Source organism: Labrus bergylta, chromosome 8 (assembly GCF_963930695.1).
Source record: "Labrus bergylta chromosome 8, fLabBer1.1, whole genome shotgun sequence".
Lineage (NCBI taxonomy): Eukaryota > Metazoa > Chordata > Actinopteri > Labriformes > Labridae > Labrus > Labrus bergylta.
In genome coordinates, this window is record NC_089202.1 from 11001616 (window position 1) to 11022906 (window position 21291).

Below are 21291 nucleotides of genomic sequence, written 5' to 3' on the forward strand. Positions count from 1 at the left end.
TCAACTCATAATCAGCCTGTTTATGGCCTCTGTTCATAAAACTCTAACAGCTAAGGAACATAACGCTCTCTGCTTCAGCCAATACTAAAGCTGCCACAGCCCAATAAATGAGTAACAGTGTTTGACCAGCTGTAGGGAAAGAAGAGGGATACAGTGGACAGGTCCTCAGATGCTCTAGTGGAAGTAGTGACAGAAAAGCTTTCTTTTCTTGCCACAAACTAACCAACTTTTTATTAACACTACATAAACACCTTGACAAAGAAACAGACAGACCACCAGCTGGTCTGTACAACAAAGACGGAGTTCATTGTGAGGTGTGAAAAAGGATAAAACTCCAGTAATGTTGAAGAAACCTACCCTGAGATTGAAGAATGCCATGGTGAGAGAGTGCATGGCTGAGTTCTTGGGAACTTTTGTCTTACTGGTAAGTAACACATGATTTACACTGCTCTTTGCATTTTGATTTCCTTTGAATCCAATCAAAAATATAAAACAATATAAATATAAAGGGGAAACAATTTTTAAACTACCGTATTGGACTTTTTCCCCCAACAGTTTGCCTTTGTTAAATTTGTTAAATGTTATTTTCTGTATTATTGTAAAAATGAATTGTATGTTTTCCCATTTGAATAATCCCCCCAGCTTTACTTACGATTTATTTTTTTAAATTTTGAGCTATCATTTTCAGGATGATTATTATAGCCTTATATGTTTTTTAATTATTATTATTATTTAAAGCTCCCGTGAGTTGGTTAAGCAATCGACTGAATTAAATGTGAAAGACTCTTTATGAGCTACAAAAGCATAACAAAACCATCAGAATACACCATTATTTTTATGGCTTATTTCTATGCAATAATTGAACTGAACTGAAAGATTCAGGAACTAAAAAATGACGTGTGGAAAAATTAGTATCAGTTCAACTTAAGCTTTACTTTCTATGTTAATTTTTTTTTTTTTATATAAATAAAATACAATTCAACAATTGTGTTTATTTACACAAGCTTATGTATTGCACATATATTACACGAAACCCACTTGTGTAGTTTCATCTTTAGTTTTATTCAATAAAGAAGTACAGAAGAGTGCTGAGGATACTTTCACACTTTTATTTTTTGTTTCATTGAGGAGAGTCAGGTTTATAATTATAATAAACAATCACTAAAGATGGATATCTATAGATGAATGTTATCCTTATCATTGTTATCATTACTAAGTCGAAGCTCATGAGGGGAGGGATTCAATTACATTTACAACCTAACATGCCTGTGTTAACTGATTTAGTGTTACTATAACTGGTGCATCCATTACTTAGAAGGCAATAAATGGAAGTGCATGTGTACTTTTGCCTGAAACTGTTTGAAGTAGCCTTCTGTGTTGCATGTGAATAATATAAGCCACTCAGTCGCTCCGAAGTTTACAATATTTCTCCTGACGTCTCATACCTTATTGGTGTTTCTCTTTGTCCTCTTCATGTGCTGTGAAGCTGTTTGGCTGTTCTGCTGCAGCTCAAGTGAAGACAAGCAGAGACACTAAAGGTCAGTTCCTGTCAGTCAACATGGCCTTCTCTGTGGGTGTGATGTCGGCTATGTACCTCACCAAGGGCATCTCAGGTAAGATCATTAAAGTCATTACAATATCACACTTTTAAGGGACATCCTTAAAGGATTAAAATACAGTAAATCACAACAGCAATATTTAATATGCTGCCTATTATGACTCTTCCATTACTGCAGTCATCCACTGATCTGAGCATGCTCGATTTATGACACTAATATCCGCCACTCTCTAGTCCAGCTCTTCAAGGCCTTTACTATTTACCTTTACTTAGTTGACACACTATGGCTACAAATAATCTGAGATTTCATTACCATCCATTCTCTCTCTCACTGTAATTCACTTCTGTTTTATTCCATCCTGCTTTCCTTTCACACCATCTCCTTTATTTCTCATAAGGTGCTCATCTGAACCCAGCAGTGACTATGAGTTTCTGTGTGTTGGGCCGGGTGCCCTGGGGCCGGCTGGTGCCCTACAGCCTCTCCCAGCTGCTGGGGGCTTATATGGCATCAGGCCTCGTCTACCTGGTGTACTATGGTTTGTCTTTTTGGCAACTCGAACACTTTATCAATTCACATACAGATGGGTGTTTGACTTGTGGGTTTTTGTTTGCTATAGATTATTTGTGTTTCTGTGTCAGATGCCATAATGGAGTTTAGTGGAGGAGTATTGACTGTTTATGGTCAAAATGAGACAGCTTCCATATTCGCCACATATCCATCTGAGTACATCACTTTGGGCAGAAGTTTCCTTGACCAGGTCAGTAGCAGTATAAGTGCTAACTTTTCATCTGTCTTTCATATGACTAATTAATTATGCGTTTTACTCTTTGATTAGGTAGTGGGTACAAGCATGCTCATGTTGTGCATCCTGGCTTTGGACGAAAAGAGGAATACACCTGCTCCCTCAGAGCTGATTCCCCCAATAGTAGCTGTGATCGTCCTGGGGATCTCCATGTCAATGTCTGCTAACTGTGGTGCTGCAATCAATCCAGCTCGAGACCTAGGGCCGCGACTCTTTACGCTGACTGCAGGCTGGGGAACTGAGGTCTTCACGTATGTATCTTATCTTACATTAACAGCACAAATGCCCAGCAGTAAACACATAAAACTTTACGAGCTGATAATGCATTTATTATAATATTTCACATTTAAGGATTTTTGATAAAGCAACACAATTCATTCAAACCATTAAACTCAAATTCAAAGAAAGAAAGGATTTTGTCTTGGTTATTACTTTTCTTAGACCTTGTATTTCTTTAGAAAATCCTGTATGTCAGCGGTTATCAGACTCAAGGGTTGTTTTCGGCAGGATCAAAGGAACATGAATTGTCAGCTTGTTACAAAACACCTGATTATGATCCATGATGCAAACTGTTGCTTAATATAATCTGATAATCGGATGGCTTCTATTTGGTCCCACTAAGGTTGAACACTTATTCAGCCGATTTGTTTAAATCTGCTTGATTTGATAAATGCCCACTAGAGGGCAGAGTAACTCCTGACTGGGCTGTCATTGCACAGAGCTCTGATAATAAACAGAAAGGGAACATTTGTTTGTTAATTTAATATTTATTTAAATAAGGACAAGTATGAAGCAAGTAAATCAATGCCACACACCACAGCACTCATTTGCAACATCTGTCCCTTTGAAATATATAAACATCAACAACAAGTGCACAAGTGACAGAACAAATCAACCTCAACATGGGACAGACACCATACAGACCAATAAGATACAAAATATAATGCAATAAAACATGATGAATCATTATAACTCCACTGCTTCTCGCTTCATTGAGAGCTGTGAAAAACAGTGATAGCGAGTAGTGAAAAGCCAATGGGTGAAATAACACATTTGATATCCCATACTGTTAGATAACAGGTAAGCATTCATCCACTTCCTTGCTTACATTAGCTGTTAGATAAAGTTAAATGCAATTGTGGAAATCTATATTTAAAGCTGAAAGTAATCCACAAAAACTGTTCTGAAACATCTGACAACCAAAACTGAATACCTTTCTGTCTGCTCTCCAGGTGTTACAACTACTGGTTCTGGGTACCGCTGGTGGCCCCACCTATTGGAGGTGTCTTAGGATCTTTGATGTATTTGGTCTTTATCGACTGGCACCTCCCTGAACCAGACCCTCCTGAGAGTCTCTCCACTCTTTCCACCATCAGTGATAAAATTCAGCAGCCAAGAATCACATGGGACAATGGAGAAGAGTTAAAGGCTGCATATTTCTAAGTGTTGCTGTAAATATTTCCTACATGACAGCGCTGCTTTTTTAGCTGTCGAGACGCACAAAAACATCCTATGATGTACTGTAAATAACAGGAATTTCTTATTTATACACTAAATACTCTACATCAGACTTCTTTGACACAGCCAGACAGAGGCAGTGGAGGAGATATTGATTGTGATAAAGCTGCTTACATTGATGTCAGTATTATTGAAAATCTGGATATTTTTTTCTGTTAAATTCTATAACTAAGTTGTATTTACTTCCATTAAGCTTGAGCATATGTTGAGCTGATGTCATTTATTTTTTTATTTAAAAAAACAACAAAACAATTATACACTGTGTCTCTTGTAATAATTGGTTTGAGTGGTTATTAATGTATTATTACACTGTACTCATGATGCAGGTTGTAGGTTGCAGGTTGTACTCTGGTGAAAGAGGCTGATTACTGAGTCAATGATGTGATTGCTCCTTTAAGGCATGTTCAGAAAAGTCAAAGGCTGTAATGAATTGGTGGCCATTGAAAACGTCGCTCAATGTGACATCTGTTCCGTAATAATGGGAAAATAGTGCAGAAAAGGGCCATGATGATTATGGTCTTTGATTAATTCTTTTTTAAGACATTCTCCAAAGATTAGACATTCTCACAAGCTCCACTCTGTTGTTATGTCACTTGCCATATAGTCAGTGTCAAGTATAGTATAAGAGGGCCAATAGTGCAGCAGAGGAAAATGTATTTAATTAAAACCAAAAGGCAAAAGTAAAAGTACAAAGTCCAACTTATAGTTCCAAAAGAAGAAACAATAACAGCCACAACAAAACACTGGGAGGTAAATCATAAGAACTGACAAGAGGGAAGCTACACGGGAGCTAATGAAAACAGAATAATTAATGTGGAGAGCCTCATCCTCATTCAATTTGCTATGCTGGCTCTATACAGATACAGGCTCAATATTTTGTTTGTCCTCTACATGTTTATCCCTGCAGAGCATGGCCATGCGGAACATATAAGCTAAGATACATCATGGTGACATATTTCTACAATTTATGTTTTTTTTTTTATCTACAGATGTAGTAGGCTACAGGTTCCCATATTAATATTAACGTATAGCCTAAATAAATGTATGCTACACTATACAGTGTGTTTTTTGAATGCAGACGTTGCAGCCTTCAACAGTAATCTACATGTATGTTTGAGCAGATCATTCTGACAGAGCAGTAGAGGGAGGTATGACACACACCCCAAAAGATACATGGTTATTGATCAGATGAAGTGTAAATATGTTCAGGCTACAAACCTGGATTATCAAGTGTAGGTCTACTCAAAATAAACGTGGGGGAAAAGACCAGAACATTCAATGATACGTCTGCAACAATACAATGATATTTGACAGCTCCAAACAAAAAGCACAACGAATAAAAAAACACCACCACTGATGCAAAGAAAATGTATGTGTTTTTTTTATTGAATCAACGTTGTGAAAGGTCCTCAGTGCTGGAGGTGAACATGGAGGTGGGGCAGGTGAGCGAGGTGCAGCCCCTCTTCCTACTACTACCCCTCCTCCCTCTCCTCTCTCTCCTCCCTCCACTCTCCCCCCTGGCCGGAGCCGAACCCTCACTTCACCTCGACACGGTGCCTCCAGCACTTCATCCCCACGGTCCCTGCTTCACCCTCCAAGCTCGGGCACCGCCCCCTCATGCCGGGACTGTTCCACCAAGTGAAGCCCGAAACCTCATCATGACCCCGGCGAGAGGAGCAGTGAACATGCCTCCACCAGGAACAGATTTACAGCGCTAATTTGAAAAGGTAGGTGTGTGTGTTTCCTGGACTGTTGTGTAGTGATGGTTAGCAGAAACCCCCCCCACCCCCCACCCATGCTAGTATACAGTCTGACTTTTTATCAGCTGAAAGTATTGATGTGTGTCTCAGTTTTCATTGTGAAGCGTTCAGCTCTTATTACTCAGCCCGACTATACAGTGAAGCTGCTCTCTTCGTACAGTACACGTATACATTTCTTGGTTTCAGGGGGATTTTGGAGTTATTGTAGCCTCAAATAAGTCAATACATTTTCACAGTCAAAGTGAAACCAGTCATGCCACTGTGCATCCTGTCATTGTGCTTCCCCCAGTGAATGTCCAAAATATTTTGCATTGACTTCACAAGTTAAAATTGATCAACCTGCCTTAAGTTAAATCACATCAACTTTGTTCTCATCTTTTTTTGTTTAAGTTGTTTGCTCAGTGCTTCCGTATGAAAGTAGCTGACCTTTAACACTCTTGGATGCAGAAACCACAGCACTACTTCAGTATTTATTAATAGACCAGAGAAGAGTGAGACAGGTTTCATAAACTTTAAAGGCAGATGGAGATTTTAAGACAGATAAAGTGTTTATTGTTTAGAAAAAACCAAGCTGAGCACAGCAGACATTAAAATGATATACATCCTATATATAAAAGTAAACAATAAAAAGTCAAATTACGCCAATCCAATGTATTTCCCCCAATAAATACACGTCCTCTAAGCAGGTCACACAGCGCTTTAACTTTGTTAAGAGTTGTTCTTGTCTTTTGTTGTTTTCTGCTTGCTAAAGTTACCAGAGCAAACTTGTTGTTCAATCTGACATAGCAGCATGCAGATAGCACACAAAACTAAATTAGGATCTATTATAGCAGAAAATCAGAGGGGATTAAAACTCTGTGATTGAATTACGTCCACCATAAAAACATAACCTGCCCTCCGAGCAGAACAAGCGAGTTTTAACTTTGTTAGTGTCGTTGTTGTCCGTTGTGTTCCAGTTTGGCTTCCTTGTTATTCTGCAGTTACAGTCGTGCTCTAAGCCATAGTTTCATTCTTACACAATGTTGTGCATGTATCAAATCAACCATATTAGGATTTATTAAAGAGAACATGTCACACATGTTTACAATGTACTCTGTAAACCTTGACCTTTATACATTTGTGAAGATATGAACACTTCTTATGAACACTGTGTTGTAAAGTGACACAGGGATGACATCATTAAACATAAGTATTCCAACAATGACAATTCATATATAATACATGTTAGACACAATTAAACCTGCAGTGGAATCTATACATCATATATATACGTATAGCTACGTCACAAGAAATAATCAACACACACCTCAGACCAAGGCCAAAGACACGATGACATCACTTTTACTTTAGATTTATTCTGATTCAGTATGCTGTCATGTTCTGCCTTAAGAAAGAAAGTACATCCCGCTGCTGAAATCGTGTTCTTTATTTGAACAGAAGAATATTTGTTTTAATATAGCAGTAAAGGACATAAACAAACCTGCAGATACCCTTAGGCTACCAACAGCAATCTTTTTATTACTGGAAGACAGAGACTGTACAGTATAGCATAAGCGGAGCCAATCACAGCAGATACAGCAAATGAAAGTTGCCTTACGACCATCACTTACCCCTTCCCATAAATCTGTTTTTTTTTTGTTGTTGTGTGAACAACCTTCAGAGGAGGGAAAGTACAAAATGCGATGACTTTTTCAGAGTTTATCTGACACAAATTATCTTTGAACTGCAGGTATTGTAAAATTACAGAAAGTCAATTCAGCACATGCATCTTTGTTTTTGTGTAATCATTCAAATGTTATGCGTGCAAAGCCATACGTTTCAGTAAGACTTTTTTGCTTTTTTGAAATTCTCTAACACTTCAGCCGGACTCTAGTGAGAGACACAAAAGGAATTCTTTCTGGATTCTAAGAAAGGCGCTCAGATATTCAGTGTGTTCAGTTGTGTTTCTAGCTGCCATGGGCTGAATGCTTTGTTTCATAAAGCTGATGCAGGTCTATAAGGTTATACAAGACACAGATGGGAGAGTGAGAGGGAGGGAGGAAAGTGACAACTGAGAGACTGAGGAGAAGAGAGGTGAGAGAACATGGCAAACATCCCTCATGCTCTGTCTGTAGTCTCTTTCGGGCTGAGAAAGGTTGTGTGCACAGAGCAGAAAGTAGAGTAGATGGCATGCCATAAAAGAGAAGAGTGTATGACAGGACGAGACAGCGCTGGTAACTATAGCTGAAAGCTGATCAGCCAAACTCAAACGGAGAGCTGCTCTGTCTCAGGAGTATTGATCGGGGGCTCACTGCCCTGAGCCCGTCTGCCATGCTGTTTGTCCTTTCTAGTATACAAGACAAAAATGTATAACGGCTCGCCTCTGCAACCTCATCTCACATCTATTACAGCCTCTCTGCACCGTTACTTAGCCTAGACAAAACACAGAGGGTGAAGGCAGTGAGGTGTGTGATATTAACAGGTCAGCACAAATGGAAAGAGGAGACGAGAGTATAGGGGAAAGAGAGGGGAGGATTAAAAACACCATTACATTTTCCCATTTGCTGTGGGAGGACTGACAGTGGATCTGCTTGAGACGCCTAGTCCCCTCAGACACATTGTGCCACAGAGAGTGCTCTGCTAAATGTCATTTCCTCATTATGGCTCGAACAGACCAAAGAGGGTCCTGTTGCGTAGCGGATTTAGTGTCTGATTGATTTTAACTTGCTCTCTGTGTATGTAGAGATGACCATGAAATCAGGAAGACAGAAGACAAAAGACAGGGCCTTTTCTCTGTGACACTTTGTACCAGAGGAAAATATAAATGTTTGTATGTTCCTTACCTCACCTGGTCTTTAATAACCACTTCTACCTTCCTCTCTCCTATGTCCCCTTATCAGCCCAAAGGTTCCTCGTCTTTTCCTCTACAGACAATCTCATGGGCCAAAGCAGCAAGAGGACACCAGCAGAGTGGAGATGTTCAGAAAGAGGCCTCCTCCAGGTCAGTGTCTGACACTAAACTCACTCATAGTAAACAAGTAACACAATAAACAACTTCCAAGGTGTCATTGGCGCCAAGGCCTCGGTTCTAATTAAATAAGTCAAGTCAATTTATTTATTTATTTCAATATCAAATCAGAAATGTTATCCTAAAAATTCCTATATTGAGTAGGTTAAAAGGTACTTTTATGAATGTTATTTACAGAAAAGCAAGGACTTGGCGAGTAAGGTGGGTTAGGCAGTAGAACGAGGGCCGACTGGCCTTTTAGACAAACTGGACAATGACTGAAAAAGCCAGGACAGCTGTCGGCCGCCAAGCTTGCAATATCGTTTAAATTCTTATGCCCTGATGGGTGACAGGCCAGTCCTCTCAAAGATATTTGATTCTCTCTCTCTCTCTTGCTCCCGAGGGGTGGGGAGTATGGTACGGATAAATATTAATACAATATAATATAATATTCTTTGGTTACACTGGGACACTGCTATGATAAAAACTTAGTGAGTGTGTGATTAAAAAGTTTGACCTGCAGTGAGATGAATCACTTGGCAGAAACTATTATAGGTAAATGCATATTGATAATTAAAGGTTATAAAGCAAGATTACCCAGGTGAGAAAGAGAGAAGCAGACAGGTAAGAGACTGAAAGCAAAAGCCGAATGAAATAGTCACTGATCTCCGTTATTTGTCGGGAAATGCATAAATTCTTTCAGGAGTCTGGGAGAATGCAGAGGAAGAGATTGAAGCAGTAAACGTTTATGTTTCTTGAATTTGTTGAATTCATATGAGTTACATTAAACAATTTAAGGGATGAAGAGAGTGTTAATAATGGATCTGTTCATAAATCTTTGTAGAATGTGAATTTAATGCAGAAAATGTTATTCATATTGACGACTACTCACTGTTGCATACATTGTTGTTTAACTTGGGCAGGTTAAAATAATGTCGGTATTTTCAAGCCTTAATGATCAAGAGCCTGAGTGAGTGTTCTGGTTTTCAACCTACTCAAAACAGCACATGTCACTTTGCTGTTCATCTTCCTGCACTGGCTCCTATAGGTACTGCTCGGATCATATTGTGTCTCATATTTAACACCATGCTACTCAAAAACCACTCCTCTTTACCCAAAGTCTCTCATCCAGGTCTACAGTCCCTCCTGCCCTCTAAGCTCTGCCAATGTTACACAATTCACTTAACAGACGCTTTTATCCAAAGCGACGTACATCAGAGAGTAAGTACAACACTAATCCATTCCGCCACCGAAGCAGCGGGAGCAATGCGGGGTTAAGTGTCTTGCCCAAGGACACATGTTGCTCAGCTGGGGATCGAACGACTCTACCAATTGAGCCACAGCCGTCCCCCTTGAATGCCAATGAATGGTTTCGGATCTAACCTTCACAACAGGGCCCTAAGTCTCTAGCTAGCTAAAATCTTCACCTATGTCGCCCCCTGCTGGTGGAATATATTACCAAACTCCATTTGATCTGCATAGTCCCTTTGCACCTTTAAGAAAAATCTAAAGTCCCAGCTCTTTCATGAACACCTACACACTAAATGATATTGATGAGGCTGATGTTGATGTTGATATTGATCATGATATTGATGATGGCTATATTTAGAATGGTTTTGATGCTGTATCACCTTTACTTTTTTTAAAAAGTGCTTTGCCTCTGTGTACGTCCTGTCAGCACCTGTGTCGATCAGACTCTGTGCAAAGCTGTTCGGTTACTGACGTTGTTTCTCTAGATCCTTGCTTTATGAATTGTAGAATTAAGTGAATTGAATTGTGTTTACTGCGTGCAAGATTCGTTCTCCCAGGATGCCGTAAATTAGTTACTCTATAATACGAATTAGTCTAAACAATACTGTACACTTGTAAATGTCAACCCTGTTTCACATGCATCAGATGGCATGAAAGAAACTTGAAAAACAAGAATATGTTGAAGTAGGGTAAACTTTAAAACCTAAATCAGATCCCGGTAAGGATGCCTTGCATACAGAAAACAAGCCTTATTTTAAAATAACAGGGGACATACACCTATTGTTTGAATATAGTGTTTAAGTAGTGTGTTTGATGTAATGTGATGTTCTGTGCTGTCTTCATTGCTTAAAAAAAACCTTTTTTTTTACTTGACTGTGTTGGGCTGGTCCACACACACTTTAGTGTGTTGTGGCATTGATTTGTGTTGTTTTTTCGCACTTGAGGACTAGTGTTACTTTCATATTTACATAAGTCTACCTCAGGTAGCCTATGTTAATTAAAACACCAATTCCAGACACTGTCAATAGTCTTAACGTGATTAAGTACAACCAATTAAAGTAGCCTAATTCATTTGAGGTTTTAGATAGGCTATAGGGTTGTAGCCTAGTTTAGTTGCAGTGAATGTGTTCATCCATACCTGTCAGGGTGCTCATGCAAGGTGCTAATCACCAGCAGTGCATTTTGTCGGCTTTATGTTCTTAAATTCCATGATAAGAGAATGAATTAGCAAACGTGTGCATGTGTTTGTAGGTTAAAGTGTGCGGTCAGCAATCTATAATGTACCGGCACGAGGCTGCCGCGCAGCACGTGCTGATGCACCTTCTCCTCTTGCACGCGCAGGATACTGGGCAGCTGCACGGACCAGTCCGGCTTTAAAAACGCTTTGTAGATCCAAAATGGCGCCACAGTTTCCTCACCCACCCTGTCGCTCAGCTGTGGAATCCCTGCAGAGGTGGTTGCCATGACAACCACCATCAACCCTAGAGTCTGTTTGTGGTTACGTCATGCCTGGAGTGGACAGTGTTTATTTTGAGGATGCTGCAGACATTGCACGTGCACGTCACTTGATTGATTGATTATGCTCGAGTGGACGAAGCACGTTCACGCAATATTAACAATAAGTCTGCTCTTTATGTGGCAATTTATATAATATGAAGCAGTCCGAGTATGTCTCTATCGACAGACTTACTGTGCAGTTGTTGACTGACCTTATGATAAAGAATGACCTCAGTGTTTCTGCAGCAAAAGAGAGAGAAAAGGAGGGGGGGGGCGCCGAGTCTGTGTGAGTGCGCATGTGTGTGTGTGTGTGTGTGTGTGTGTTTTGGAAGGCAAGAAAAGCAGCAACATAGCGGCAGGAATGGGACAGGACGAGCTCACTCCAACTTCAGTGTGAAGTTGAGACTGTAGCATCATTGACGCGGAAATGCGGCGATCATCTGTCATTGAAAACAGCGAACATTTAACCAGAGCTCAGACGGTGACTGTTTGAAAAGTCAAGATGACAGTACCGAAAGACATCCCGGAGAAATGGTTCTCACTCTTTCTCCCCCTGCAAAGCAAGAAAAAGAAAGGACTGGTTGCCAAAGCGAAAAAGAGCCGGACAGGTACGAGTCTGTGTGATCAGTGAGGCTAAAGAGTAAAATCCGTCATCAGGAGGTTGTTGATGAGACAATCAGCATCGCAGTTGTTATTTCGAAAAAGAAAATCATTTTCATCCCCATCCAGACTGAGTTGCAAGTTTCATTCCTCATCCTGCATCCCCATTTGATACTTTCTCATATCCTGCTTAAACTATGCCACTACATGTAGCCTATGTACACCACATCAATACGACTTAATTGGCTCTTTTTGTTCTGCATCTTTTTTATCTGCAAATCTATTCATCATTAAGTGTTTCTGTTTATTAGTCACCATTATCCAACATCTGCTAAGTATTTTAGATTTAATAACAAGAAAATAACAATATTATTGTCATTCTTCATACTTCATTTATCTGTTAAGTTTGCATTAGGATATAATATTACTTATGTGACTCAAAGTCATTGGATGAATCTCTGTCTAAGACTGGGAAAGATTAGTTTGTCTGAATCAGAATTTAGATTTTGTGTAAACAAGTAGGATGATGTCCTTGTCACTGCAGTTAGAGACACTGATCAATCTTGCAGGCGCCTCCGCTGCCACTGCACTGCCTCATCTGAATCCTTATTCCTTAACTACCTCCAATCACTCTGCATGCACACCTTCATTTGACCTCCAGCCTGCCGGTCTGTCACTGTGTCACTCACTCATCCTTTTTCAACAAATTAGAACATTTAGTGAAAATTGTGTGTGTGTGTGTGTGTGTGTGTGTGTGTGTGTGTGTGTGTGTGTGTGTGTGTGCAAGCGCATGACGACGAGCCCATCATCGTTTAATTAAGTCAGCTGCAGTGGGTGATCATGACTTAGCTGTAGTCATGGCAGGAATAAAAGCAGTTCCCATAATTAAGTCTTTCTATTCTCTTTGGTCATTTTTGTTATGACTTCAGTCTGTGTTCACCGTGTTTCTAGAGAGTGCGTCACTTGTGAAGAAACAAGGGGGCAGTGGCACGTGCACTCACATGTCAATTTGGGGGGGGGGGGGGGGGGGGGGGTTAGAGGGGATGTTAGACAGGGGTTGGATAAAAGAAAGTTCTTTAGTAGTCTTTTTTCGTTATATAGCATCATACTAAGTGCTTTAATTTGAATCGATATTTTATGTCTCAGTTGTTTGTGTAAATCTTTTAAAATCTGCAGCAAAGTAAGCTCACACCTGAAAGTCTTTCAGTAATGGAGCTTATATAGATTTATGCAGTCTTGCTGTGCAGCATCTAGTCTGCGTCAGGGCTTCTAATGCCCTTGAAGCTGTCAGGCACATTAAACACTTAATGGGCAGTTTGTTAAAGATGCTCATGCATTCAGGATGGTCAACGTGCATAGAAGCAGCAGGGACAGACACCACCGGCTCCTGACACCAGATGCTTGGAAGCCTCAGCGTCTTTGCGCTTAGCTGGCACAGGCATCTCTTCACGGAGGGTTTGCAGATTTGGCACAGCCTGTCAGACCGATCTCACTGCTCCAGGAAGCAAAATAACGACCTTCAGGTAGATGGGATAAGTGCCAGTGGGAAAATGAGTGAAGGGGGGACAAGACTACAAGAGCTTCAACTGGATGGAGGATGACGTGTACCTACATAATCTGATATTGTCTGAGCAAACAGAGATCAGAAGAGAGGAGATATCAAATGAAATCAAAAGAGCTCGACTCTTAAATGATGCAAATCTGACGACGACTGTAACATGCCCTAATTTAATCCCCTAAAGAAATAGGAAATTCTATTTGCATGCAAAGGGACAAATTTGGCCTAAAAAACAATTACAGATATTGTTACAATAACATTTAAATAAAAACTCAATGGAAACTACAGTAAAAGGCTGGCATATTAACGTTGCTGTCTTTATAGATAAGATAGCATGTGGTAGCTGGAACAAATATTCTTCTTCTTTAGAAATGTTTCTTTTGTACAGGGAAATCAGTAACTGCCCTCGTAAAAAAAACCAGGAACTTCTGTTTTAGCCTGGGACAGTTACTGTTTTTATGATCTTGCCACTGAAACTGCCTTATACATGTGTTCTGCACTTATAGTTATTTGAAGCCTGTAATTGAACAATTTAATTACTTTGGAAAGCATGATCTGGAGCGGCTGTGGCTCAGTAGTAGAGTCGGTCATCTCTCAAAGCAGAAGGTCGAGGGTTCAATCCCCAGCTCCTGCAGAAACATGTTGATGTGGCAAGACTCATAAGCCCAAGTTGCTCCTGCTGTTGCGTGTGAATGTGTATGAATGGGATTAGTTAATACTGATGGACTCTTTACACTGCAGCCTCTGCCATCAGCATGTGAATGGGGCCAGTGTGACCTGCGGTGGAAAAAGCGCTTTGAGAAGTCAGAAGACTAGAAAAGTGCTTTACAAGCTGAAGTGCATTCATCATTCACTTTTGACATATAGGGGCTTTTAATCACAGACAGTTTACTCTGTTTACAATGCATTGACTGAGGTTACAGTTAAAAAACACAGGTAGGGGATAAATCAGCTGTTAAAGTACTTTTAGACAGTACTGCTGTGATCAGACGTTTTTAGTCAGTTCGACATATTTTGGATGATAACTGGTACATGGGCTGGGGTGATATATATATACAAGACAAATTTCATTCATTTTTGTCACATACAGTAGGCGCTGTCTGTTTAGTATGGTTTATTTATATAGGAATTTCCTTGTATCAGTAAGCTGCCTTAGGCTAATATTGTTTTCTTAATGATTTCTATATCTGGATCTGGCTTATCACATGAATAATTATAAACCTATCTTGATCTAACTACATCATATTTGTCTGAAATGACAGAATACATTATATTCATTGATAGACGATGTTGCCAAATAATGTTAATTCTATTACATATATGGTTACTCTCTTAAGCTTTCAGCATCATTTAGCAACTTACAATGGAGAACAAAGGTAGAGATTGTAAACATTATACCTTTTCTAAATACTAAATCCTCTTTTGACATCAGCCAAGCTCATCTGTAACTCATCTGGAGCTCATCTGCTGCACTAAATCTGTCTTATTACTTGACAACAAAGCAGAGCTCTTGTGGGATCTCTTAAAGGGCACTGTGATCATTTGGTGGAGCTGAACACAGCAGAGAGAAACATGTCCTGTAAGATAGAGATGAAAAAGTGAAGACGGGGCTTCACAGCAGTGCAGAAACACAGGAAACCACAGATCTTTGTTTATGTGCGTGCGTGTGATAATAATGGCAATGGCCTCTGTTGTGTGATGTCCGATCCTGTGGCGCCTCGTTGCCTCATCGTTCGAAAGTATGTGAGGGACTCAAATGGTGTCAGAGCTGCACAGAGCAGCTCTCTGCAGAAAAGATGCTTTGGGCCTGAATCTTATGTCCGTGGGTGTGTGCGTGCATGTGAACTATGTACGGACGAGTGCAAAACAGGCCAGTCATTTCATTTAAAGAGCCGTCTCATCAATATTAGAGGAGACAGGAGAAGAGGAGGAGGTAGAGGAGGAGGAGGAGGAGGAGGGGAACTCCCAATCTACTCTGCATCAGCATGAACAGAAACCTAAAAAACAGAGAGGAGGATAAAGAGCAGGGTCAGAAGGCGCTCATTTCCTGTTATTCTCTATAGATTGAGTGTAAATCTGTAACTGCCTCGTCTTGTGTCCGCTTGATTCATACACACACTCACTTGAGGACACACGTGTGAAAACAGAAGTTAGCGCGCACAATGTCCTTTAAAGTTTCATAATCAGGGTAGAGTAGATCAAAGCAGATTCATTGTTGTCCATTGTTGATCTGTACGCTGCTGCTCTACATAGGTTATAAAACATTGAAAGACATTGAGTGTGCTGACTTTTCTGTTTTCTCGTCTTTTAACGGTCATGCACCTGAAGATTTGTTTCTGTTTGAGTGTGCTCCTTTTTTTTGCTGTTAGACATAATATGTTGTGTGCCTGGCCCAGAATGCACATCCATTAAGAGGCATCCGCTGATTGAAGGTCAGATGATAGTGGTTCTCTTATTAGTTCCTGTGTGTACGTATTTGAGACAGATAGTTGTGTCACACTCTGACTTCACTGATAATACTCTAACAACCTCCAGCAGACATCCTCAATTCATTGATTTATGAATAAATGCTCAAATCATGGACTCTCTTCTGTCTGCCTCCCTTCACTCTTTATCTCTGTCCCTGAAATCCACTCTGATCACAAATAACTGATCTTCTTCACATGTAGTGATCTGTGTGCTTTCTGTAGCTTTGTTGTGCCATCGTAACCAAATGATACATTTGATCTTTTGTGTTATTCTGCAGAGGAGGAGCGAAGGGTCAGAGCCAACGACAGAGAGTACAACGACAAATTTCAATATGCAGTAAGCATTCTGTAAATGTTCACATGGACTGCGTCGAATATGAAGGAACAAATCTTTTCAATTATTGTGAGTTTGTATAGTTTAACATCTCCTTCCTTCTTCCTTATCCAGAGTAACTGCATCATGACATCTAAGTACAACATCATCACCTTTCTGCCCGTCAACTTGTTCGAGCAGTTCCAGGAAGTAGCCAACACCTACTTTCTTTTCCTGCTCATACTGCAGGTAAGATGAACAAGGGATTCAAATATGGAACGAAGGTGGAGAGAGGAAATCTGTGCGCCTTCGTGTGTGTTTGTGAAACAAGAAGAAGAGCTGGTTTACATCTCTAAACAACCGAGCTGTAGTGATTGTGTGATTTTACAATTGAGTCCTTATTGTGCTCATTGGTTTTCTTTGTATGTAGTGTCAGATGTAGCCGTCTCATCCCGCAATGACACACTGCCCTTGTGCCCCACTTGAAATTAACCTTGAAATTACTTTCTGGCTGTTTCTTTCTAGTTAATACCTCAGATCTCCTCCCTCTCCTGGTTCACTACCATTGTGCCTTTAGCTCTGGTGCTGAGCATCACCGCAGTAAAGGATGCCACAGACGACTATGTGAGTATGTTTTTTTACACACCACACTCTGTACAGTACTCTCTTGAAAATAACAAAGCGGTCTCTTGAATATGGTCGACTTGACTCACCTTGCAAAGTTCACAGTCATCTTTGTCTCTTGCAGTTTCGCCATAACAGCGACAACCAAGTGAACAACCGCCAGTCTCAGGTCCTCATCCGTGGCTCGTGAGTCTTTTGATTACAACTAGGGGGAAGCTAACTAAACTAAGTGGTCTAATTGCTAACAATGACCATCATTTTTTTTGTCAGTTTTCCTAACAAGATTCCTTAAATCTACACTTCTTCCACCCTTGCCTCTCTTGACCTTTATCTGTCAGGCTTCAGAACGAAAAGTGGATGAACGTTCGAGTGGGCGATATCATAAAACTGGAAAACAACCAGTTTGTTGCAGTAAGTGTTTGACAACGTTAACGTCTCCACACAATCACATACAGACACACACGTAAACTTACACTGTTCTGGTTCAGCCTGCAACTTAAGATTTTCCACCAGCATGGCGACTAAATGCTAAAATGCTAATTGGATAGCAGTTCTTATTAAGAAACACTTACTGCCGTCGTTGATTACTGCACCACTCTGATACTTAAATCCTCATCATGTAGGCCTTACTAATTCTGCCCCTGTGCCACCTTTGCTATACTTACATCTGCATTTTGTATCTATTTTCAGGCTGACCTGCTCCTCTTGTCCAGCTCTGAACCTCACGGGCTCTGTTACATCGAGACAGCCGAGCTTGACGGGTCAGAAAACACACCGCACCTTTCCATCAAGTCAGAGTGCCTCCTCATCTGCAGAAGCAACAGGACACTTGGGTCTAAACTGCTGTGTGTTTTATTATCTTGCAGAGAGACTAATATGAAGGTGCGGCAGTCTGTCTCAGTGACATCTGAACTCGGAGACCAGAACAACCTGGCTTCCTTTAATGGTGAGATTTGCAAAACGGTTCTACCCTTGATTCCTTGTTTGACTGTTCATGTTCAGAATAATATAAAGACAACTCATTCAACCTTCACACCCTTGCATATGAACCCATTCCACACACTAAGCATGCCCACACACAAACACACATTTCTGCCCTCTCCTGCCGGCATTGAATGACAACCTTTTATCACCCGCCCACTTGTACACACAAAGAAAGACCTCTGTGTCAGCACAGTGCACCCACACACAGACACACACAGACACACACGGACACACACCTCACCTGCTCTGAAAAATGCTTCACTGCAGCAAATCAACTCACACGTTGCCACATATCAACTTACAAAAGGTGTGTGTTTCTGTCTTTGGGTTTGTGTTAAAGTGTGCAATAACGGCATGATGTCAAAGGGATGATTCATTTTACTCTTCAAAATCAAGGGCATAAAATCCAATATGTGTCATTATGTGTGTTTGTGTGTGTGTGAAGGTGAGGTAGTGTGTGAACCCCCCAACAACAAGCTGGATCGTTTCTGTGGGACTTTGTACTGGAGGGACAAGAAATACACTCTGACCAACCAGAACATGCTGCTCCGAGGATGTGTCCTCCGCAACACAGAGGCCTGCTACGGCCTGGTCATCTTTGCAGGTCTGTGTGTCTGCGTACATTTTATGTATAAGAGTGTGTTTGTGATGAGTATATTAGACACTTATCTTCTTCTTTTTTGCTTTAGGCCCTGATACCAAGCTCATGCAGAACAGCGGCCGCACCAAGTTTAAGCGCACCAGTATCGATCGTCTGATGAACACTCTGGTCCTCTGGGTAGGAAACCCCAAACCTCTCACTTTCATGGCTCATACAGTCACTATTTCAGGACATGATCTCAGCCCCTTCATTCTCATATTTCTCCTTTGATAACACATTCCTTCCAAATGTGGCTTCCTCAACTGACCAAAGATCCAAGTGTACGATGTATCTGACTAAACATACAGTTTTTCCGTCTATGATGATTCTTAATCTGTATGTTTGTGACAGATCTTTGGATTCCTGGTGTGTATGGGTGTGATCCTGGCTGTTGGGAACGCAGTGTGGGAGAGAGAGGTGGGCTCTCTCTTTCAGAGCTATCTGCCCTGGGACCCCCCTGTGGACAACTTCCTGTTCTCTGCCTTCCTCTCCTTCTGGTCCTACGTCATCATTCTGAACACTGTGGTGCCCATCTCTCTGTATGTCAGGTGAGCAAATGTCTAAGACTAACAGACAGACACAAAAAACCCAATCATGAACAAAAACTGATGAACTGATGTGTGAGGTCCTCAGGTCATCAGGTAACTGTTCTACAGACAGAGGCCATAGTCTTACAGACTTTCTGCACAAATAAAAGACTACTTCCTTCTACCTGAGGGCTCTACTGGGATCATAATATAAAATTCAATCAGAGACCATTAAGAGGTTTAAAAATCAAAGAATCTTCAAATCGATTCTTAAACATACAGGTAGCCAATGCAGAGACTTTAAAAGCAATGTGATGTGTGCTCTCTTCCTGGTCTATGTCAGCATATTCCATAGTTTTTAGATACGATCTGGAGACACAGTGAATGTTAAAGTTCCCTTTCTACTCTCATTATTCTCTGACAAACACATGGGTGTGTGACTAATAGCTCTGTGTGTAACATAAGCTTAACCTGAAGAACTAGCTGATGAGAACCGTCTGTTTGCTGAGGTCTGTCTTTTGTAAAGAAAACATTTATCCGTACTAATTTAGATGGGTTTAACTCCACTGTTACTGTAACCATGTCCCTGTTTCATCTGTCTGTGTATCAGTGTGGAGGTGATCAGGCTGGGTCACAGCTACTTCATCAACTGGGACCAGCAGATGTTCTGCTCACAGTGCAACACAGCAGCTGAGGCCAGGACCACCACTCTGAACGAGGAGCTTGGTCAGGTGGGCATCCACACTTAGAATACAAACATCTGTTTCTGAGGCTTCTGATGATCAGCCAAGCTATCTTAAAATTCCTTCACAAATGCATTTCTAGTATTTTAATGCATGAAAGTGAAGTACGGTACGTAAAATACCTGCAGACTGCAAGTAATTTAAATGAGGCACAAATAAATAAGTGTTCCTAAAGGTCATAAGGCAAATATCCTTTTTCTCTTATTAGGGAAGGAATCATTTTTAGAAGGAATAGTTTTTCTTATTTCTTAAAGAAAATACGCTCATCAACATGTTTGATTAATTATAGTTTCACATGCATCCCATTATCTGCGTCATTTCAGATTTCGTTTACATTTTCAATTGTTTCTCAGGTTGAATACATCTTCAGTGATAAGACCGGTACTCTAACTCAGAACATCATGAGCTTCAATAAGTGCTCCATCAACAGACAGACTTACGGTAAGTGCACATACAAACTGTGCAGTTTTTTGTTGTTGTTGTTTTTTTTACATAGTGAAGGTAATATTTAAATAAGGTGTTGCACTGTACTGCACTATTTCTTAGCAGTATTATTTCTTTTTAATACGTTTTGATAAGCATACATTTTACACATCTGTTTGTGTTAGGTGAAGTGACAGACCCATTGAGACCTCAACCAAAGGTAAGTAGTATTTATTTATTTATTTGTGGAAAACACATTTACTTGTGCTTCAATGTGAAATATATTACTCTTAGTTAATGGAGCCCCCCCTGACTCTGTCTTTAGAGATTGGACTTTACTCCCTTCAACCCCCTGGCGGACCCTGATTTCTGTTTCTATGACGACACCCTGCTGGAATCAGTGAAAGTGGGAGACTCGCACACTCACGAGTTTTTCCGCCTGCTCTCTCTCTGTCACACCGTCATGAGCGAGGAGAAGAGCGAGGGTAAGAACAAGGAGGGAAGAGGGCAATCTGGGAGGGTGAAAAGCAGCCAAACACTGACACTAACACACCACTTGTCACTCATTGTTTTTGTTTACACAAAGGCCCAACTGGGGACACGAGTTGGAAATTAGCAATAGCTATATACTCTTTATGCAGCACATCAGTTTCATGCGTTGTATTGAAACTATGTTAAACTGCATTGTCCCTATTAAATAAATACATTCAAATTCAAATTATTGTTGGATATTTCAACATTTTTGTATCCGTTTACTCAGGAGAGCTGATTTATAAGGCTCAGTCTCCAGATGAGGGCGCTCTAGTGACAGCAGCTCGAAACTTTGGCTTCGTGTTCCGCTCCAGAACGCCTGGGACAATAACCACCACAGAAATGGGACGACCTGTCACCTACACGCTGCTCGCCATTCTGGACTTCAACAACATTCGCAAGAGGATGTCTGTTATAGGTGTGCAAGGATTATTGTTTTTATTTTACTGGTTTCATTTACAGAGAGGATAAATTCAGCTCTTTTGTGTTAATGTTAAATCAGAAGAA

At 40.6% G+C, this 21291-nt stretch overlaps 2 protein-coding genes across 5 annotated transcripts in view; both read left to right on the forward strand.

Moving 5' to 3' along the window:
* The first annotated feature begins 96 nt into the window (after nt 1-96).
* Nucleotides 97-4136, forward strand: aqp10a (aquaporin 10a). The gene is made up of 6 exons (XM_020641950.3): nt 97-424; nt 1487-1613; nt 1957-2094; nt 2198-2316; nt 2395-2612; nt 3594-4136. The coding sequence occupies exons 1-6, from the start codon at nt 341-343 to the stop codon at nt 3802-3804; spliced, it is 897 nt and encodes a 298-aa protein (XP_020497606.2). The 5' UTR covers nt 97-340; the 3' UTR covers nt 3805-4136.
* A 1286-nt stretch (nt 4137-5422) lies between these two features.
* The window catches only part of atp8b2 (ATPase phospholipid transporting 8B2), a 28554-nt gene continuing 12685 nt past the window's right edge, over nt 5423-21291 (forward strand). The window contains exons 1-17 of one of the 4 annotated variants that reach the window (XM_065957974.1): nt 5423-5606; nt 8519-8619; nt 16278-16336; nt 16448-16561; nt 16838-16936; nt 17061-17122; nt 17275-17347; nt 17627-17697; nt 17803-17882; nt 18366-18524; nt 18610-18698; nt 18912-19108; nt 19698-19818; nt 20184-20271; nt 20439-20473; nt 20579-20738; nt 21014-21202. In XM_065957974.1, the coding sequence (XP_065814046.1) occupies nt 8595-8619; nt 16278-16336; nt 16448-16561; nt 16838-16936; nt 17061-17122; nt 17275-17347; nt 17627-17697; nt 17803-17882; nt 18366-18524; nt 18610-18698; nt 18912-19108; nt 19698-19818; nt 20184-20271; nt 20439-20473; nt 20579-20738; nt 21014-21202 (1621 nt within the window). In that variant the 5' untranslated portion in view covers nt 5423-5606; nt 8519-8594. Of the gene's footprint in view, nt 5607-8518; nt 8620-11675; nt 11982-16277; nt 16337-16447; nt 16562-16837; nt 16937-17060; nt 17123-17274; nt 17348-17626; nt 17698-17802; nt 17883-18365; nt 18525-18609; nt 18699-18911; nt 19109-19697; nt 19819-20183; nt 20272-20438; nt 20474-20578; nt 20739-21013; nt 21203-21291 lie in introns of those variants that run through there. The other 3 variants (XM_065957975.1, XR_010666770.1, XM_020641992.3) reach the window with 3 other exon arrangements.

Excerpts from the sequence above, each read along its gene's own strand:
- aqp10a (XM_020641950.3), top strand. The coding sequence starts at position 341 with ATGTTGAAGAAACCTACCCTGAGATTGAAGAATGCCATGGTGAGAGAG. Across the intron at positions 425-1,486 it reads TGGGAACTTTTGTCTTACTG|CTGTTTGGCTGTTCTGCTGC; the intron begins GTAAGTAACACA and ends TGTGCTGTGAAG. Across the intron at positions 2,317-2,394 it reads GCAGAAGTTTCCTTGACCAG|GTAGTGGGTACAAGCATGCT; the intron begins GTCAGTAGCAGT and ends CTCTTTGATTAG.